At 37.4% G+C, this 21,531-nt stretch overlaps 1 protein-coding gene across 1 annotated transcript; it reads right to left on the bottom strand.

The window, feature by feature from the left end:
• Window positions 1-1,208: 1,208 nt before the first annotated feature.
• LOC140780687 (formin-like protein 5) lies at window positions 1,209-19,552 on the bottom strand. The gene is made up of 19 exons (XM_073126395.1): window positions 19,089-19,552; window positions 17,794-18,497; window positions 17,498-17,719; window positions 14,230-17,417; window positions 13,877-14,003; window positions 12,016-12,087; window positions 8,711-8,809; window positions 8,593-8,634; window positions 8,355-8,435; window positions 8,220-8,270; window positions 8,071-8,152; window positions 6,609-6,703; window positions 4,474-4,545; window positions 4,277-4,393; window positions 3,292-3,360; window positions 3,131-3,197; window positions 1,951-2,093; window positions 1,586-1,847; window positions 1,209-1,490 (listed from the first exon to the last, which is right to left on the bottom strand). The coding sequence occupies exons 1-18, from the start codon at window positions 19,159-19,161 to the stop codon at window positions 1,758-1,760; spliced, it is 5,394 nt and encodes a 1,797-aa protein (XP_072982496.1). The 5' UTR covers window positions 19,162-19,552; the 3' UTR covers window positions 1,209-1,490; window positions 1,586-1,757.
• Between the last annotated feature and the right edge of the window lie 1,979 nt (window positions 19,553-21,531).

Below are 21,531 nucleotides of genomic sequence, written 5' to 3'. Positions count from 1 at the left end.
AAGCTTTTCTATGAGAGAGAGAGAGAGATTGGTGTTTTACAGAGATGGGCTAGATGCTTACCTTTTATCATGTCACATGCAAGTGACAATTGGAACTGTCTTTAATTAATTTTTACCGGACATTAGTATATGTCTTTTTGTGAGCTCACTTCTCTTATCCATGTAAAAGGGAAAGAGTGACACCAGGCATTCGATCTCTTCTCATTGTCCCATGCTTTGTTCCCTTCTCACTTTCCTTGATCATCACCATCCTATCTCACCAAAACATGGTGAGAGAGAGAGAGAGAGAGAGAGAGAGAGACCAAGCTAATGTTATTAATACCTAGTGGCACGCCTTCTTGATGTGCAGAAAGCTACTCAAGTGTACAAATAATTATTCTCATGTATCGCTCGCATGCGTTACCTTTCAAGAAGAGGAGCCATGTGATGCAGCAACCTAAAGTTTATTCTATTACTTGTGAACTGGATCTTGGATGTCCCTTTGTAATTCTAGGATCATCATTTGAAGATGGTAGAAAGTTGGCACTCGTAATATGTCAAACAACTTATAAGACAGTAATCAACTAATGACCACGACAAGGCATGGTTCAGCTCAACAATTCAAGTGGCCAAGTAAAAAATGGGTGTTTGGAAATATTATTTTGGATTTATAAGGTATTCCTCTGTTCCATTCATACTATGTTTATTTGAATCTTTTATTATAGATTAGAGCTCGTCAGTTGAAAGCTTAGAAGACGCCAACGTAAATTGCAATGCTGAAAATAAGGTGCAGATCATAGTAAAGCCAAAACATAGGGTGTGAAAATGAGATTTCCGCTTGTTTCACTTTGTTTATAGAAAATTAAAAGAATAGTCAGCTACTCGCAGACATTCTTTTATCCTCTCTGATGATTATGATAAATATAGACGGGCTCAAGAATTGAAATTAATAGAATTTTTTTTTTAAATCGTCACGAGAATAAAATCCGTGTGAGCGAAACAACATCTGAAGCAGCATTACGATTAGGAACAATCATTAACAACCTCAGTCGAAACCAAAGAATCCAGAAAGAAGAAAATAATGAGAAGAGAAAGTGCCATTGACTTTGAGAAGCAAGATTTTCATCAACCAGTAATTAAGGAGAAAAGACCAGCATAACAGCAGTTGCTGAAGCATCCTGTTCGTTTTTCCAGCATCATTGGGAAATTAAACAACGACAACAAACAGATGCACTAAAGAGCACCTACATCTCAGCTTTACAACTACATTTAATAGATATTGATGTTCGTTCTTGGATTACAAGTTGACATCGATACATGCTTATACAATTCGCCCCTATTGTACAATTTCCAACCTATTCCTCACCATACAAAAATGAATATGAAAAAGAAGATTGAAAAAAAAATTAACAGATTTACAAAAAGAATCAAAGGAACCGCTATGTTAGTTCTGTACAGACATTAGAGCAGGGAATCATTGGCCTTAAGCATGGATTGTGGGCCCACAATATCTGTTGATAATATAAAAAAAAATGAGTGAAATAAGCAAAGTAGCAAAAAGACCCCCCTAGAAAGCTTGACAGTTGCCAAAGATATAATAACTGACCATGACAACATTTCGTGTAGATATCCCGATGTCGTTCTGCAGCACAGTAGGATCCAGCTTTGTTATCCCCGAGTCCTGGTTAAATCTTGGGCTGCTGAACAATTTATGGGTGCGTCGACGCTCCAGGCAGACACACAAAAAAAATTGTATGCCAAGGTTAGCGAGTTAGAGATCATCTAACATCTTTTGCTCGCAAATTTGTAGATTTGGCCTTCTCTAGCGTTTGCTTCAGCTGTCGACTCGGACTGACTGCCTTTGAATCCTATATAAATTAATGAATGATGGATGAGAAACTGAGAATATTGTAGACTCACAATCAGTAGAAATTACAAGAACATGTCAAAGATAAGAAGTAGGTGTCTAACTTGTTTACTCCCTGGATTTGAAGCTTTTGCTTTTTCCGCTTCAGCTTCTTTCTGGGCTTTTTTCTTCTCAAGCTCAACCTGCTTACAATTCTCCTGATGCGCCCGCCGAAACATTGATACAAAATTCAGAAGAGTAGAAATAACTGCAATTATTTGTGACAATGATCAGATCCATATCTATCTATATATATATATATATATATATATATATACACACATATACAAAGTAAACTGATGACAACCAAATGAAAATTTATTCCACAGGCATAATTTGAGGTCTAAGGCATGCAATTTGCAAAGGGAAGTGGGAGCTTAAACAGTAGGACATAATGGGAAACAAATAGTTTTCTTCTGTTCAAGAAACTGTCACAAACCATTACATTTTTCAGATCATTAGCCAAAAAAACTAAATGCATGTCACAGAGGCATCTTAATTATGTAAATGCTATAAAGATCACTACTACCACATCAATCCTTCTGCCTGTGGTACAAAAGAACCAGTTACAACCTCATTCTTGCCATCCTTATCTTAACTTTGATCTCAAATATCAAATTACCGGTTTAACCTCTTTTTTTAAATGTATAACTATTAATGATCTCTTTTACTATTTAGGTATGCGTATTCTTGAGTTAAATACCAATTTCTCCTTGTATCTTTACTTTGAAGGCGTCACTTTGTTCAATGATAAAGCCCTGGCACAGTCGACACGAAACTGGTTCAACTCATAGAAACAACCACCCTACAAGGGTAGCAACAAGGTTGGGTCACACAGGCAGTGTCAGATTGACGATACAGTATTAGACCTATCACACCAACCTGAACCCGAGACGATTAATAAGAAAATTGGGGTACTAGATTGAGAATTGCCAGTTTGCCACCATTACTTTCTAGTAATGGTGTAAAGTTGCTTGACCTTGCCATCTCAGAACCCATATTAGAAGGCCAGCATGCATTAGAACCCAAAGCCAAATGTTAAAGTTAAAATAAATAGGTTTATTGATCTCGAGCCAACAATTAGTTGAACTCTAGCTAAAGAATGAATGAGAGGGGAAGCAAATTTACAGTGAAGTATATAATAGAGTACAAAATAACTGACTACATATTTGAGTATATAAATATGTAAAGGAAACTTTATCAAAGAATAGATTGATAAAATATTATCAAATTCTGCATACTTACCCTGTTCAAAAGGACATCTTGCAGGGTCTTCGCCAAAATATAAGGCAAGTGCATCTGCATTTCTACCCTGTTAGCCACTTAGCAAGTAAGAAACACATAACAAACAACCGAAAAGTATGTGTGATCAATCAGATATGAGCAGAAGACAATTAATAGCATACCACTGCAGTATAAAGTGATGACAGTGATTGTACTTCAGCTCCAGCAACAGCAGTAAACTCCATCAATGTCTGGACATTAAAAAGTTATTCAAATGCTGAAGGACAAGGCCAAACAGACCAAAAAGACAGCAAGAAACTACAACAGAAGGTCAAATAACATATGCCAAACAAAGCTCAGGATAAAACTTTTAGAAGAACACATGTGAGTACAATTAAAACTCAATCACCATCATTAACATCAATCATAACTAGCATATAAAGAGCTCAATTATTAGTAATGGAGAAACTCTAAGCCTCATTCTTCAGAAAGGAAAACGAAAAAAAAAAAAAATCAACCCTAATTATAAGTACTGACTAGTGACTACATCCACTGCATGCCAAGATGAAAAAGAAAATCTGTAGAAACATTAACAAAGGAATCAGTCGCACCATAAGTTATACATCCTGTATCAACTATACTAAGATTAATGACAAGACGCAAACAGAAAGAGGAAAATAAGATAGATTGGACTTTGGAGAGATCCGAACTGAAAAGTCATCATCTTCAAAGCCTTTTCCCAAAGGTCATGCATTGGCTAGACAAAATTTTGAAGTTGAAAAGGCTCTGAAAGACATGAAAATTTTCTATGGCCAATTGACAATAGAGTATTAGAGTACAGTAATTTTGTGTCTGGTTTCTGACAAAGGATATTTGAAGCAACTGCAATTTAGGCTTACATAAAGGTAATCTTTCATTAACATGGCTTTGAGACTGGATGGACAAAACTGATAATTTATAGTTTTTTTACTAGACAATTGTTTCCAGATCCTGTGTACTGTTTGTCTACCAAAATTGAGATTCTAGTTAAGTTCAAATCCAATCATGTTTAGATCAGTGGATATCATATCATACCTACATCAGATATAATGCAAGCAAATTTCAAATAAAATAAATAAATAATAAGCATGCTATGATGATAACACAAATCAAAGCTAGAGGCTCTGCCTTGCAAAAAATTTCTGACACTGGGCCATCATTTTCTGAAGCTTTGAGTTCCAGCTCAACCTTTTCCAGCCCTTTCACAATAGCTTGCATTTCTTCTGCCAATAACTTCAGTTGTATCTGCACAAAAGAAACTTTCATGCACCATAACAATTTGCATACTACAAATTCAACAGAGAAGTGCCTAAAAGATCTCAAACCTTTGATGCAGCTTCTAAGCTACTAAGATCCTCATGAAAGTCCAGAAGATGTGATGACCTTGAAGCAAGGACCTGATTAATAACTCATTTTTAGAAGGATAAAAAGAAAACAACATCTCATAGGTATCCAGAAAGAAGATTTAACTTGGCAAATTGTACAGAAAGGGAGAGATAATCTCCAGTCAGAGGTCCCAGAGCAGCTTCTCCTTATTAGATATTGCTGAAGCATGAAATTTGCCTTTAAATCCATTTATCAAGCAATCTAGTACTTAAAAGTTACAAAGTCCCTTTCTAAGGTGCTTGTTCACTCGCACTAGCATCTAATGTACTTGATCACTTTTGCATCCTTTCTGAAACAGCCATTTGATATTAAATCGTCACTATTTCAACAACCATTTGCTTTCCTATGTCCATCTTACATCACATTCTTCAGTTTCTGCTAGAAGAGTCTTCAACCTAAAATTATACTTTGTTTGATGTGCCTCACAGATGAAAAGAACTCCTGAACCAAAATTTATTATCTTCTCCTATGCCATCTTTTCAGGTATACAGAATTTTGGAGAAGCATTCCCTGGTAATGTGGACTTAAAACAGAACAACAATCAAGAAATAAAACCTTCTAACTAGTGACTACCAAGTTACATTAATATGATCAAGCGCAGGCCCCTCTCTTGATTGATTTTTTTCAGTCCAGACATTCCACTCCAATATGTCATCAATAACTACTTATGCTAAATATATAAATGACCATAATTGAAAATTGTTCTTTGATATTTCCGCAATAAAAAAAAGTTCTAAATAGATTCCCTTAACTAGATTAAGAATAAAATTCTAAATGTACAATGTACTGAACCCAAAAAAAATGACCAATCTTATTAGCATGCAGTGTCAAAAAAATGTATCTCATGGGAAATTCCAGGCTCATGTCTTCATATTAACTGGATCAGATATGCCACTTTCCAATTATATGAAGCATTAAACAAATACAGACATACACATAAAAAAAGAAGAGCTTTTGCATATTTCAACCTACATTACTGGCTTATGGAGGAACATAATAGCAATTCAACTCCTCCCTTTTACAGATAATTTTCTAAAAAACACATGATTTGCTACCTTAGTTAAGGATTTTTTTTTTAAATATTTCTCTCTTTTAACTTAAATGCTATTCCTTTAAGAAGGAGACCGCAGGTGACAGTTGAGGAACTGAGTGGCTGCCTCTGCCCCAATCTTAGCATTTATGGCTTCAGGACAATGTTTGGCACTTGGAACCAGGGAGCATCAGAAAGAATATCAATCAGCATTTGCGAGGCCTTATTAGCAGTCTATTTATTGCACCACGCCACACAATTCCAACAGCAGTTTTGATTTTTGTGTGGGAAATACCAGCATTTCAGATTTAAACATATAGACACTACAGAAGAGATCTACAAATATAAATAAGGAGAAAATGAGCATAAAAATTACATTATGCGACACAAAACAGATAATAAGGTCTTCAATACATAATACAAAATGTAGAGAACTATATTCTTAAATGTAATATTGTAAAGTTTCTCTATTTATATGGAAAAAAAAGTAAATGTTATTTAAACAGTTTTAGATAACAATTTCCATACGTAATATTACATTTCCTACAAATTACCTGTTATTTGAATAGTTTTATATAATGCTCAGTACAAAAAGTAAACAAAAAGGGATTTATTACCTGAACAAGGTGTTTAAGTAAAATGAAACTCAATTTCTCCATGAGAGGATTGGGTGATGTAGCAAAAGCAAACACAACTTCAATGAATCAGCATCACCCAACATAATCTAACCAAACTAAGGACCGAATGATACTGACTAACTAGACAGAAATCGATTGATGCATGCATCAGCCAACAGAATTGCATTGATTTATACTGACTTCCAAATGCCCTTAAAAGAAGGGTATTTTAGTCAATATAGAAAAATATTCCCAGGATGTCTGTCCCAAAATAAAGATGACAAAGGACAGTTGGTATATTGCAAAATATCCTAAACATCAATTAGCAAATGTGCAAAAGAAGGTTCTCTTCAACAGCCAATTGTATAGGCGGTAACATGTGAAAACCCTAAAAAGGACCAAAAAGGAAAAGACAGTTGCATCATACCTTACACAAATAGTGCATAAGTGTCATCTTATTATTGGTACCACGAGTATCTGTAAGTTTTAGAAGGCTGTCCAGGCGGAAGCCGATGGCAGATCCTGCCAATTAAACCATAAACTAACTTAATGGAGAAATATATACAAGAGAAAATCCTCGAGCCTCTAACGAGACAAAAGTAACACCATCACAATATGTGGAAAATTATTATATGACGAAATTCATTTAAAAAGAGATGCCTAGTTTGCCTTCATGTAAATTAACATATAAATATATTCAACTTGAAAACAACTGGTTGGGAGTGGTCAAAGTTGCTTTGTCTGCAAAGATAATAATAGACAAATATATCAATAAAATTAAAGCCAACTGGCTGGGAGAAGTTGCAACTGAATGTCTTTAAGTAGAGAATCCTTAAAATTTTGAAGAAAAAAATGTCTCCCTGAAAAGCTAATGACCAATTTAGGTGCAAGAAGACTGTAATAGGAATGTGGTCAAGTTGCTTGACTTGATATCTAAGATGAGAATGAAAAGTCAATCAAGCACATAATAGTCACGACATATTAAATGTGCCAAGTATTGAGGAATGGCACCACTCTGTAAAACCTACAGTTCAAATAATCATGTTTGTCAATGCTATGTTCTGCCAATCAAACATTTCTTAACTTCATGCGGAATCATGAAAAAGAACATTTATCATTTAAAGATCAATACAAAATTTGCAAGGTTCCTTCCAACTAAGAATACATATTAAATGTTACCAAAATAAGAAAAATCAGCAAAAATAGTGACTTTCTTAAAAATTGGTATGAACCTCTACATTTTGCGGTTTGTGAAATATCCATCTTACCAGTTACCACTACTTCCAGTGTTATATTTTGCCACTGAAAAGTATATATTTAGATGGTATTTATTTTCACATATAATCCCTCTTTATGCATAAGTTGAAAGATAAGATCCACATCATGTCCAGCATCCTGAAAGGCCCTTTATATAACTTTTAAGTGATTTGGGATTACATAACTAATCATCTTTCATCAATCTTATTCCTTTTTTCCCTTGATTTAAGAAGAGATAAATGCCAATCTAACACTGAATTAGATAGAGAAGAAAAGTAACAGAATTAGTAGCTTAACGCAAATTACTAGGTATGATGTTCTTATTCCTATCATTTCATTCTAACAACACAATAACCTTTTTCATTCCATAGTTAAGGAAACTGTCACTGAGTTTTATATAGTTCTCAAATAGTAGTACAAAAACTCATAAACCTTCATTCTTATTGTTTCTCCAAAAAGCATTATGTATCACATGCATCAAGTTTTAGCCTCACTACAGTAATGATCAATGCCACTTACCACTTACAAAAGACCATTTGCTCTACTAATGAATAGTCATATAATAGACAATATTCAATCAAGGTGAAAAGAACCATGTATGGATAGTTTTGGGGTAGATGATGCGTCATTACCTCTTGCAGTTCCCTGGTTTAATGTGTTCCCGAGATGCAGAATTTTCTTCAAAATTTCCTTGAGTTTGACAGAATTGCGGATCTGACAAGTCACGCATTAGATGGATAAACAAGAAGAATAAGAAAAGTGTGATTTGTTTGAAATATACCTGCTCACATGTGGAATCTACAATGTTCAAATTCTTTCTAAGATCTGAAACCTGTAAAATGGGAAGAAAGCAAGTCATAAATCTACAAGTACGACTTGTGCAAACATAGGATCACGGAATAAAAGAGCATACAACCTGCGACCCGAATTGAATCTTGAATGAGAACACTCGTAGCTTAGATTCCACCCGAGGAACTTTCATCAATTCTAAGAAAAACTGCATCATTTAAAGCATCAAGATGCACGTGTTAATATAGTGTCAAACTTAATCAGAAATAAATCTAGCTACCTAATTTTATCCATGTATATACACTAATGTAGAACATGTCATGTTTACTCATATAACATTATATACTGTTGAAAGTGCAACTTACCTGCTCACATTTACCCAGGTTTTCCTTGTTGCCTGTGTAGTTCTACAACCAAAAATGAAGAATAAGATGACAAGAATTTAAAGTGAAATAAACAAACAAAACAATTAAATATATGAACCTTGAGAAGTTCCATTTCTTCTTTGGTTGGGCAGAACTTTATAAGGTTTTCCACTTGATCAACATCCAAAATAGAATCATCCAATGCAAGAGCAGCACTCTTTAAGGAAAAATGCAATTACTAGAATCAGTTAAAACTTCAACAAGAGCAAGCATCTAGTGAAAACTTTCAATATTTAATTTGTTTCATGCTAGTATATTAAAGCTGATAATCAATGTGCAAACAAAAATTACCAGAGTCTAGCTTCTAAGAGCAAGCACATACATGCATATGCATGCACTGTTGGGAAGGATTTATTCCCTACCATCCACTTCAGGGGAAAGAAGAGAACCATCAGTAGCAACACAGATGGCTTTTGGAGTTCCATAATTGCCCCCAAGCAGTGTTTCATTTCTAGTACTAATCGAGGGTGTTCCTATACCCTTGAACCTAGCCTTCCAAATTTGGGAGGTCCAGATGAGAACAATAAACTATCAATGACTTATACTTCAGTAATTTTTTAATTTACTCTCACCATCAAGATAATATTATATAAAATCAACCAGCTTATTTGGGGATTGCTTTAAGAAAGATGAATTAGTTGGACCTTATAGAAGTTCTAAGAAAAAGGTTCCTGTACAACCTGATAAATTATTCATGGAGTAGAAGTACAAAAGTATGACATCACTCAAATCTCTCTCATATTCATGTTTCAAGTCAAAAGTCAAAACCTACCTTTCCAAAAAAAATATTATCATTCCACAACAATAAACACCATATATTTTGATACAACACTAAACAGTGAACAGAAAAAGCATCAGCATGTCGTGTTCATAAAAAAGAACGGCATGCAAGATTTATTATACCTTGAATAGACAAAAGGATGAAAATGATTTTTAAAGAGTATATTTAGTATGAAAGACTACCATGATATTTTCTTGTTTTTAAATGGTACTCGCAAAAAGACCACTTCAAGGCAAAAGAAGTCAAAGGCTTCGTGGCCAGCTTCAAAACCTTAAAAATCTTTGATCTAGCAAGTAGCCCATGCCTTATATGCCATATTAGCCGAACACCCTAAGCTCATCTAGGACGCCCAGTGCAAGATCCTTGAATCAAATCTCTTAAATTATGGCGATATGGTTCATAAATGTATTCGAATGGATTTAATGCAGTAAAGGACTGTTGAAGTTTGGATTTGCATCTAGAGCTGTGTTGCAGAGAGAGGGGACGTGGGAGACATTGGGCAAAATCTTGATTTGGAATCCATCTACTGCATGCTTCTTACCCCTTTACCAGACCTATACCATGGCCCTTGTCGATTGATGTACTCCACAATACAAACCAAAGATAGTGTTTGTTTCTATATTAGTTTTCTTGCTTTCTGTCTAATTCACTTCATCTAGAATCCTATAATGTACAGTTTGTTGACAAAGATAGTGGTGGGGTTGCATGGAAATTCCAGATCAGCAAGTAAGTGTTCTCAGTCATTGACATGGATTCACCTTTGTGGCACTCTGAAGGACATGAATCTCGACAGGAAGATTTGTCGTTCATAGCAGGATATTCAAAACTCAAAAGCTTCCTGAGAAATTGATGTTTACTCAAAAGTTAAAAATTGATGTTCCGTGATTATAAATATAGAGGCAATTGCCTCCTTCACTATCAATATAGCCGATGTCAACCCCAACATGACAAGTGGATAATATGTTCAATTTGTTGAGTCATGTTAAGGTAATTCTTATATAAAGCCATGTATACTATTATGACATATATTACAAATGTACACACTTTAAATTTTTAATCACACCTTTTCACCATCCTTAATGGTGTCAGGCCTACCAATATAACTTTACACTTCACAACAGCTGTAATAACTAATAAGAATCCATTCCTTATCGGTGTTGGATCTTAGAAAACTCATAAGGAATAAGGATAAAATGAGAAAGTTCAATCTAGACAATAAGTAGCATTCAAAATTTAATGAAATTTGGTCATTAAAAGGACATCAAATCTAAAAATGAAAAACCAAAACCAAAATAACTTCACTACCATGCTGAAAAAAACTTCTCCTATGGCTCCTGACTTCACATATCTAGCATATCCACCTCCAACAAGATGTGCAGACTTGCAGTTTTGCAAATACCACATCACCATCCCCCACATGGTCACCTCCGAAGATTCCAGAACCACCAGAGTATCATCAGCATAGAGATCCTCATCCTAGTCAACATCTCAGGACTATGCTCACCATCAGGAACACAACTTAACCTTCACTACAAACTTCCACAAGTCCTTAATCACCTCACTCCCATTAAAATACCCAACACTCTCCTCATTACTTCTACATCCACTGCACCCTCCACTTGACTTATCAATCATTGTGTTCAACCTTCATGGTTCCGCTTCCCATCATCCCACCTTTACCATCATACTCAACCAACCAAATATCACATCCATGCTCAGTCACCCATTTCACCATTCTGATCCTATCCATCCAGCGATGCATAAAATTAGGACAAATATCAAGTTACAACAACCAGGCCAGCTCTAGATGCACATAATATCATAACTTTTGTGCATTTTAAATTGAATTATGGGTGGGTCAGGCTCCAATCTGGCCCACCACCCTCTCGTGTTAGCCCCTTCCTCACAACCTCCATAGCAGTATAGCACCAAATCATTTCCATCACAAGCCCCATGCTTATTTGTTGCCATCGCAACCTATCATCTTAACCATGATTGTCACTGGTTGATTTCTAGCATGTTTCTTGTCTTAACCTATCAAGTTTTTTTGCTTTCTCTAGATCGGGCCAATTATTATCTACTTTTTCAATGAAAGAAGCACGACAAGTTCACAGGTCATGCTAACCCAACACAATGCTTTGACATTTATACACCAACTCATTTGATGAAAATGAATGTTTTACAACATAATGTTGTGCTATACAAAGTCTAGACATGTAATGGTTACTTAGAGATGTTAAGAAGTAGATCCTATAGCTTATGAAATCATTTAGATGATTAACTGAAAATACAAAGATTAAGAGTTCACTTCTATATGAACAGACAAACGTGTAGCAGTTGAGACACAGTGAGACAGTTTTGGTTTATACTCTGGTAAACAAATTCTTAGATCATACCTACAGTTTTGATTTATATTCTAGTAAACAAATTCTTAGTGCATACCTCTATTACTTGTCAAAGAAAGTCATGTATAGCACCTAAATACATTCTAAAGCAGTTGTACAAAGATACATTCCAGCACATATAAAATAAAATGAAGTGTTGCTTTGGGCGCATTAAAAGATGATAATCAGAGCTCTTACCATCAAATCAGAAAGTGGCATCTTGACCTTTGTCAGCATGATTTCAGTGTTATTGGCCCGCCTTAGGTCAATCTATGTGCAATACAATTGAAAAATAATTAAGATTAGATATTCTTGTTCAAACATTAAACAGAAGATGCAAGAAATAAATTGAAGTTTCAGTTGAAAGTTGAAACTAAACGTTCACTTGGTTTACAACTTGCATTTATAAATCGTATAACTTAATGCTATTTAAAAAAAAAAAATTAGCATCTATACACCATAAATTATCATCAGAGTGATCAATTCCATAAAAACTAAAAAGAAATATCATTTTTAGTCTACTGCATAGCACCATGAACTGATTTCACTTAAGCATTGTATAACATCAGCAGTGGTTTTTCGAACGCTAATGGAAATGGAAGTCAAAAGCTCCCATTTGTTACTTATCAACCTAACCAGGATTCTAGGACCTCCTTGCCATCTTCTTTACGTCTAATAATGGCAAAGATTTAAATTTTAAACATCTTCCACAGACCCACAAGTCAAAGACTCTCACTCTTCCGCCATTCAATTTGGCATACCCCAAACCCATTCTGCTTCTTGCCCCATCAAAGTGACTTTCATGACTCAAGAACCCTGGTTAAACACCTCTAATATTTAAAAACTCTCTCCCAAATCGTTGAAACTTTTGACTTCAACATATGAGGTACATATTGAACCAAAATTAGCAGGACAATACAAGAAAATAATGAAAGAAGAAAGAAGTTACTGGATCCATAGAAATCTCACACATATTCAATAGTCAAGTACAATTACATCTGATAAACCTTCTTATGTATAGAACTGTAGATGAACAAAAATATCTAAACTATATGTCCCTATGGAGTGCCATGGCCTGGCAGTACTTGTCAATGTTCATTCTACATTTCCACTTTGTCACCAGGAATCTCTTCATACGTGGAATGATATCAATCAGCAGGTTAGTGTTGATGCTGGAGTATATTGTAACAGATCTTAATTTGCTCCTTTTGAAGTTATGACTTAACAACTTCATTTGGAGCTAATAGGAATTTATCATGACTACTAACTAAAGCGGACTTAATGAGATGTCAAGAACAATTACATATATTCAGCTCACCTTCAATGCAGTTAGCATCTAAAACTATTGGGATATTGTCCATTTGTCCTCACATAATCTCATTGAAGACTCATTCTAACACCATCTCTTACCACTCCTGCAGCCTGCACTAACTACGGCAATATATGATCTCACTTTACTGGATCTACAGGAATGTTTTAATCCTTGGAAGCAAGCTTAGTAAAGCATTGAACCACATTTGTTAAAGAAGATCAGTCTTGCTGAGTTCCAATTGCATAACCTAACAATATCAATCTTGTTCTCTGATTTATACTGCTATTTGCCTCTATAATATTGGCCCAACAATGACAAAGGTTTTAAGTTTTTAACGCTTCCACCCAATCATCTATGTCCATATAATGGTTGCTGCAGCAACATTTGACCACCTATGACCAAGTTCTCATGGGATGGGCTCACAGATAGTACTGTGGGTCGTTACCCACCAAATGACACAAATAATCACCAACTATCAATATCGAACACAATATCTTGTGGAATCAGGAGATGATGAGAAGAAGATGCAAGAAAACCTCTTTCTTGCTCTCTTATCTATCTTGTTTACACAGTTTAGCTCCATGGTTCCCGAAACCAAGTACCATAAAGTAGATTTAAACTACCAGATAAGGCATTCAAAAAGGACCCACATAAAATAGAGGCTTTACTTGAAGTTATAGTTCCAATAAATGAGGAAGAAAAATTGCATGTCCAGAAGAGTAAACTTTACTAGTCCTAGGTCCTTACCAGGTGAACTTTATCTGATTTGGATCCCAGAGATTTCCGACGCCCATCAGACTTAGAGCCGTCATCGGATTTTGGAACAACAGCTGGGAAAAGACTTTCAAGTTCTGACACATCAAATTCTGAAGCACTGCAGGATAATTTGTGCGACAATAATAAGTTTGATGAGAATAACTAATTAATAAGCTGACAGCATGAAGCACATGAAAATTAGTCAGATGCATGAATGAACCCTCCAATATGACTGGAAAAATGGACAGTCAGGATAGAAAAGTAGAGTATCCTTGAATGTTCATGTTCATGGACTTGTTACACATGTCATGCTGATGTACGCTTAAAAAATATGTTGATGGTACCTGGTGGCATCATCAGATTTTTGTAGTTCTGCCCATAAGCTTCCTTGAACAGCTCTTGTTACTTTTACCCAATGTAATGGCTTCAATGATGATCTACGAGGTGTTGAAGCAGACATACCAGGAGCTCGTATAAGGCCACGCCCTCTTCCACTAGAGTTTGGTGGCAAGCCTCCGGAGACACCTGTTGAGCCTGCTGGAGGAGGCAGAGGAGCACCAGGTGCCCTTGGTGGGGCTGGTGGACCAGGTGCGCGTCCTCCAGGAGGAGGCGGTGGAGGAGGGGCACCAGGACGTCCTCCAGGAGGAGGCGGTGGAGGAGGGGCACCAGGACGTCCTCCAGGAGGAGGCGGTGGAGGAGGGGCACCAGGACGTCCTCCAGGAGGAGGCGGTGGAGGAGGGCCACCAGGACGTCCTCCGGGAGGAGGCGGTGGAGGAGGGGCACCGAGACGTGCTCCAGGGGGAGGTGGTGGAGGAGGGGCACCGAGACGTGCTCCGGGGGGAGGCGGCGGAGGAGGGGCAGCGATACGTGCTCCTGGAGGAGGCGACGGAGAAGGGACACTAGCACGTGCACCGGGAGGTGGTGGCGGAGGAGGAGGGGCACCAGCACGTGCTCCAAGAGATGGTGCTGGTGGTGGAGGAGGGGCATCAACACGTGATCCATGAGGAGGTGGTGGTGGTGGTGGAGGAGGAGCACCGACGCGTGATCCAGGAGGTGGTGGTGGTGGCGGAGGTGCGCCGACACGTGATCCAAGAGGTGGTGGTGGAGGAGGAGGAGGAGGAGGAGGAGGAGGAGAGGCACCGGCATGTGCTGCCAGAGGTGGTGTTGGTGGAGAAGGGGCACCAAAACGAGCTATAGGAGGTGGGGGAGGGACACCAACTCGCACGCTAGGGGTAGGTGATGGTGATGGTGGAGGACCTAAATGTGACGCAAGAGGAGGGGGTGGAGGTGGAGGTGGAGGACCAACACGGCCAGAAGGAGGTTGAGGTGGGGGTGGACTGCCATGAATAGGAGGGAAAATATTCCTTTTGGCAAATATTTCTGAGAAAGAAGGTGAGGGAGATGGGCCATTGGTAGTTGCTACTGGGGCTAGATATTCTACTCCTGTCCTTGACATCAGTGGAGGAGGAGGTGGAGGTGGAGGTGGTGGTGGTGGTGGTGGTGGCGGCGGTGGTCTTGAAGATAGAGGTGGAGGAGGTGGTGAAGGTCGAGATCCAAAAGTAGAAGAATTCAATGATATACCGACAGAAGGAGGCGGAGGTGGAGGTGGAGGTGGAGGTGGAGGTGGAGGTGGAGGTGGAGGTGGAGGTGGAGGTGGAGGTGGAGGTGGAGGTGGAGGTGGAGGTGGAGGTGGAGGCGGCAGCTTTGAAGTAGCTTGAATTTGAGAGGGTAGTTTCTGCAACAATGGCCATGTAAATGGTGAATCAGATGGTACTGCTGGTGACAAGGAAGTTTCTGTCCTATCAGTAGGAGTTCCACAAGCCTCTACACGTTCAGTGACATCACTACCTTCACTAACTGCAGAAATCGCAAGAGCAGCAGGCGAACTGTTATATCTAGATGGAGGATGAGATGGCCTATGCACAGAAGTAGCATCAGATTCTTTTTTTGGTGAGATCCACCTCGGTATTGTCTTCAAATTTGCTGGTCTTGTCTGATCACCCAAAGATTCCTGATGCTTAATCTTTTGTTTAGGTATGACTGGTTCAGGAAGTATACATGTTGATAGTTTCTTTGACATAGGCGGCAAAGATCTTTCAGGAGCCTGTTTTCGTGTATCATTTACTGTCTTCTGATTGATAGTTTTGTCTTCTACTTTATTTTGCAGAACAATCCGATCTGTATCACGACGAGAAAAATGAGTGTCTCGCTTGAACTTCGTCTCATATTCTGTATCAGGGATCAGTATCTTTTGACTCCTGTCATTCATGATAGATTTCTTCCTGGAAACAACTTCCGTCGAACTGAGGTTGGAGTCAATTTGTTCGGGTTTGCAATTGTCATCAGCTAAAATGGACTTTTCTAAATTGTGACTCTTATCATCAAATGTGTTCATTTTCTGATTAATTATGTGATCCGCATTCTTCTCAAGTTTGCAGGGTTCACAAGTACATTTCTCTTCATGTACAATACCTTTCATCTCCTGCTTGATGTTTCTCACTTCTACTATATTCTTCTCCTCATAGGTGACCATGTTATCCAGAGTGATTGACTTTTCAGTAATTGTGTTACCATCACCATTAGTGGCAGTAGCATGTGATATTCTACTCTCCTTCATACCTGGCATGCATGAAGTACCCAATCTGTTTTCGTGATGAGGTTTTACTCTTTCTTGACTAGTATCACTTTCTATATAATTGTTGTGATTAAGGGCTTCGAATTTGTGGGTCGCTGCTTCTGCAAAGCTGATAGACCTCAAGTTGGGAGATTTGTTATCCAGGCTAGATCTCTTTGTAAGTACATTGTTGTAAATGTTTGATCTGAAATCGTTATTGTCTGCTATGCTTTTCAATTGATCTCGCTGCTTTAGAGCTTCTAACTTGTGACTTGGATCACCAACAGTATCAACTTTTTGCGAAAAAATGCTCACTGTATCATGTATGTAACTACCATGTTTAAATATTTTTTTCTCTTCGTGAATGGGAGTAGCTTGCACCATTATATCCTGCTTAGTAATGCCTTTTTTATCACTCATGTACTGCTCTGTCATTGTCCTCTCTAAAATATTCTTCTCCTCTTCTGCATCACCGTCATCCAAAACAAATGTTTTTTCAGCAACTAAACTTTTATCTTCTTTGGCATTTTCACCGTCTAATTTGATCTCCGCTGGATCTTCCATATTTGGACATTTTAAGTTGACTCTTGTAGCATCCATAGAAATTAACTTCTGAGTGATTATACTTTTCAAAACATCTTCAGTGTTAATGGTTTCTAACCTTCTTGTTTCATCAGTCACATGGATATCTAAGATGTCTGTTTTGGGATTCTCATCACTAGGCGAAATCTTGTCTTGAAGAAGATGAGGGTCTGTATCCTTTTTACCATCCTGCCAATCTGGGCTGACAAAAATTTCTTCAGCCTCATAAAATTCTTCCGCTGCATCTGTGGAAGCAACCTCTGTCTCATCCCCGTCATCAGCTAACTCTTCTGTGGTGGTATCAGATTCAAAAGCATCGAAGTCTGAAAAGATTACCTGATTCGGGCATGAATCTCCTTTCAAATTGCAGATATGTGAGAAAAATAAAGTTGAACATAAGAGAAACAACCGCCTACCTCAGCTTTGAAATCCTTCGGAAACTGGTCTTTGGAATTCCAGACAACATCAATTTCATCACGGTTTAAACTAAGAACATTAGACTGAATAAATGCAGTGTTGAACATGACTTTAAACATAGTTTCCTCATGTTCAAAATCCTCATCCAAGTGAATACACTCAATGACCACATCCCCTTGAACACGACAACGGGCACTAACTTTCATTAATCTAGTCTCTACCTGCATTAGCTAACAAAGAATTAGATTTATCATTCATATACCTAAAACCTTTAGTTCCAAGGGGTAAGTAATACCTGTCTATAGCTTCGAATGTGTTTCTTGTTCTTTGGTGTCTCAAAAAGAACCTTTGAACTTCTATTTGCAGGGTTCAATGGGTCTTGACCATGTATGCGAACCATAGGCCTGCAACCCCCTTCACCACCAAAATTCGGAGTGACTCTCAGAATCACAGACTCTAAAGTGAAGGGTGTATCTCTAGGAGGCCAATCTAACCCACTGCCTCGTTGCAATATGTATTGTAGATATCTTATATGAGATGGTTGCGGATTTAGTGGTGACAAAAGATGAAGAAGCTCTTTTGGTGCTTGTCTATACACCATCTCCAGAGTCTTTTGCTCCCCATTGTACTGTTTCCGATATAGGAGCAAACCTGCTAGCATGAATGCGAGCACAGGCCATCCCCCCCTTTCGCAATGCATTAGCAACACATTATGTTGCCCTTCCAATGATAGCCAGCTCTCACTTGATTTCAAGAAATGGTGGATCATCTCCAGAGGAAGCAAAGGACACCCTTCATATTGCTGTGGGTAGTCCATAACCGTCATATCGTATTCTGATAAAATATCTGAAATCTGGCTCCTCTTACCCCCTTCCCTAAAGTTGAACACCATGAACGAGGCATCTGGATGGTAGTCCTGTAATTGTGTGACAATGCCAGTGAGGTAGTCTCTGTACTCATCCTCTTTCAATACTTCAGTCGAGAAGCAACAGTCAAACACTGCGTTAACAAAGCAATTACGAGACACCATTATTATGGTATTACAAAAAACAGATATATGTGAACCTTTGCAACTTTAAAAGCTAACAACAATCAACAATCAACAAATTGCATTCTCCTCCTCACCTCAAATAGTTAGAATGATAAGCAAGAAGATAAAATCACAAACAGCAATAGCAACAGGAAGACAACTCTTTTACTAAATTTATCTTTCCTTTTATGAAGGGGGAAAAAGCTACTTTAGACTTGAGAAATCGGCAGAATGCAATGACTCTCGCAACATCATAATATAAAACCAAATTCCACAGCTGGATTCATGGAAATAACACAACCAACATTCCGAGGAAGCTTAAGCAACTTCTTCAGAACACCTCAATTTCCCGAAAAGAAGCGGATAAAAGACTAAATTCCACAATTTGACTGTGCAGAGTCACCAAATTTACACTGGATTGTCAGCGCCAAGGACCTCCAATCACGCTAAAACTCAACAAATCAACCGTGAAACCATCACAATTCTCTCAATTCCACCATTACAAACGATCTAACAGGAAAAAAAAACGAAAGGGATAACTCAAAACCAAATCACTTTACCGTAGACCCTCTCCGAGATCTCCAGCAGCCGATCCGGCGGCTTCCGGTAGAACAGCCTCCTAAAGAGCGCCATCCACCGAAGCCGCCACCGCCGTGGCCTACTCCGATCAGATCGAAACCCCTGTTCTCAAATTGCCACAGATCGTGCTCCGTCGCGACAAGAAGCGGCAAGGGATCGTTTTCCCGGACCCAGAATGAATCCACCGATCACGAACTAGGACAAGTAAACCGAGATGTACCGATCTTAATCGCTAGGGTTCGAAGGAGATGGGAGGGGAGAAGAGGATGGATATGGATCGATAACGTAGTAGCTCTCTCTCTCTCTCTCCTCTCCTCTTCTCTTCTCTTCTCTTCTCTTCGCTTTCTTTTTTCTTCTCTCTCTTCTTTGAGTTGGACTGAGATTAGAAGAGGGGTAGACCTGGAACTCAGCGTTTGCGAGCGGTATCACTTTTTTACTTGGGCGTGACGTTAACATAAAACGAACGGGTAGGATTATATCTCTCCGTTCGAACGGACGGCGGATGGTAATTTACCGCATAGGAAATTCGTACGGGCGTTTTATATGGACGTTGTTAGATACGTGGATGCGAGAGAGAAAGTGACCGCACGTCGGACAGGAGCGAATCCAAATCGGGGGAGTGAAATGGCGGTGACGGGACCCCGAGGGAACCTCCCAAAGAATATAGGCGGAGTAGTGGGAGGAGTGGTCGGTAACCGCTTTGTCCGCGACTCGGTGCACTGGGGGGGTGTGCTTACCTCTTGATACGATCACCTCCCTCTATAGTACCCGACTTGTAGCTCAGGCTAACTAATCATGAATAATACTTATTTTTTTAAATAACAAAACGTAGAAATATTCAAATTATGGAATTTGAATTTGTTGTACTTCATTACGATTTCCCAAACTTAGATTATAACAATAACTTTTAGTATAAAACTCTCAGTCGAGCTATTGAGACACCTCAACTCTTGGACTCGTAAATTCCTAATTTATTTAAAAAGTAATATTTTCGTACATCATTTCAATATGTTATATATTTAAGTCTTATTGTTATTAATACGGTCGCAATAATCAACTACAATTCAAAAATAAATAAAAATTGTTTTGCTAAGTTTACCATATGCACTATTATATGTTTTGCGAAGAATTTTTAAGAATATATATATATTTAAAATTATATAACATTGTGAGGAATTGAGCTTAAATTAGACCATTAGAACACCAACCATACATCCATTGGATTTGCCAACATAATTTAACAGGTCAGATACAGCTTAGATAGGGTGGGGGGACAACCCAAGTGTACACCAAACCTAGACTTTGTACATGCATGCATGCATGATGCATGTGCCCATCCTTATTAGTAAATGATAGTGATATATAACATCATCACAAATGTCATCAAACATGATCATATAAAAAAAAAAGTTATTCTTGTAATTAGGCCTAAATTTATTTTACTCTCTAAAATTTTATTATAATCATTTTGCCCTCTTATAATTATTTTTTATCATATCCAACTAATTTACTGTTGAAATTTAAAAGTAATTATTAAAGATAAAATTGTACATAATCAAATAAAAATTTCTAACACGTTTAAAATAATACTGATCAAATTTTAAATTATATATATATATATTTATTTATTTATTTATAATATTTATTTTTGAAAATATAATTGATATTATTAAATTTATTGAAAAACTTATACAATATTTATTGAAGGCTTGATGTACAGGACCCATGATTAGTTCCTATAGCTAAAATATATCTAGCTATGGAAAATTGGAAACATGCATTTCATGTGATGATGCTACCTGAGCTAGTAGCTTCATGCATGTGAGGGACAATAAGTTTTACATAGGGCACTTCTATGATTTGTATCCCTATATCTCAAAGCTCTGCATCTTAAATCCTTGCTAATCGGTTCTCTAAGATCATCTCAAAGTTAGGATTAATGAAAGCTAAAATGGCAAAAATAGAGTTGGGAATTGCAAACTTGCTTTAAACCCAATTTGATATCGACTCATATATAATTTTTTTCCCTCAAATTATGATAATATGATAAACTTAAGGGCAAATTATAGTTAATCTTATGTAGTATAGCTTAATTTTAATTTATCTTATTGTACTTTAAATTTAAGCACTTAATTCTCATAAGTCATGACCATTTATCCATATATTTAAAAAAAATTAAACTATGATTTGTTAGGAATAAATTAAGTCTTTTATCACATAATTGCTGATTAACTAGCCGTTACAGCTTGATAATGAACAAAACCACAAAAGAATAAATTATAATTCTCCTAAATTCAATTGAACCATAAGTAGCAGCTCGGAAAATACTTGAACTTATTCCGTAACCAAGCAAATTGATCTGGAACAAAATTAAAATTATAAGCCAAACAAAGGACGATAATTGATGAAGAACGACAAATTGCG

This window comes from Typha latifolia, chromosome 1 (assembly GCF_019914945.1).
Source record: "Typha latifolia isolate L0001 chromosome 1, TyphaL0001v2, whole genome shotgun sequence".
NCBI lineage: Eukaryota > Viridiplantae > Streptophyta > Magnoliopsida > Poales > Typhaceae > Typha > Typha latifolia.
This window is presented reverse-complemented; position numbering and strand designations above follow the sequence as displayed.

Excerpts from the sequence above, each read along its gene's own strand:
- LOC140780687 (XM_073126395.1), bottom strand. The coding sequence starts at position 19,161 with ATGGCGCTCTTTAGGAGGCTGTTCTACCGGAAGCCGCCGGATCGGCTG. Across the intron at positions 17,418-17,497 it reads CGAAGGATTTCAAAGCTGAG|GTAATCTTTTCAGACTTCGA; the intron begins GTAGGCGGTTGT and ends TGCCCGAATCAG. Across the intron at positions 3,198-3,291 it reads CATCACTTTATACTGCAGTG|GGTAGAAATGCAGATGCACT; the intron begins GTATGCTATTAA and ends AGTGGCTAACAG.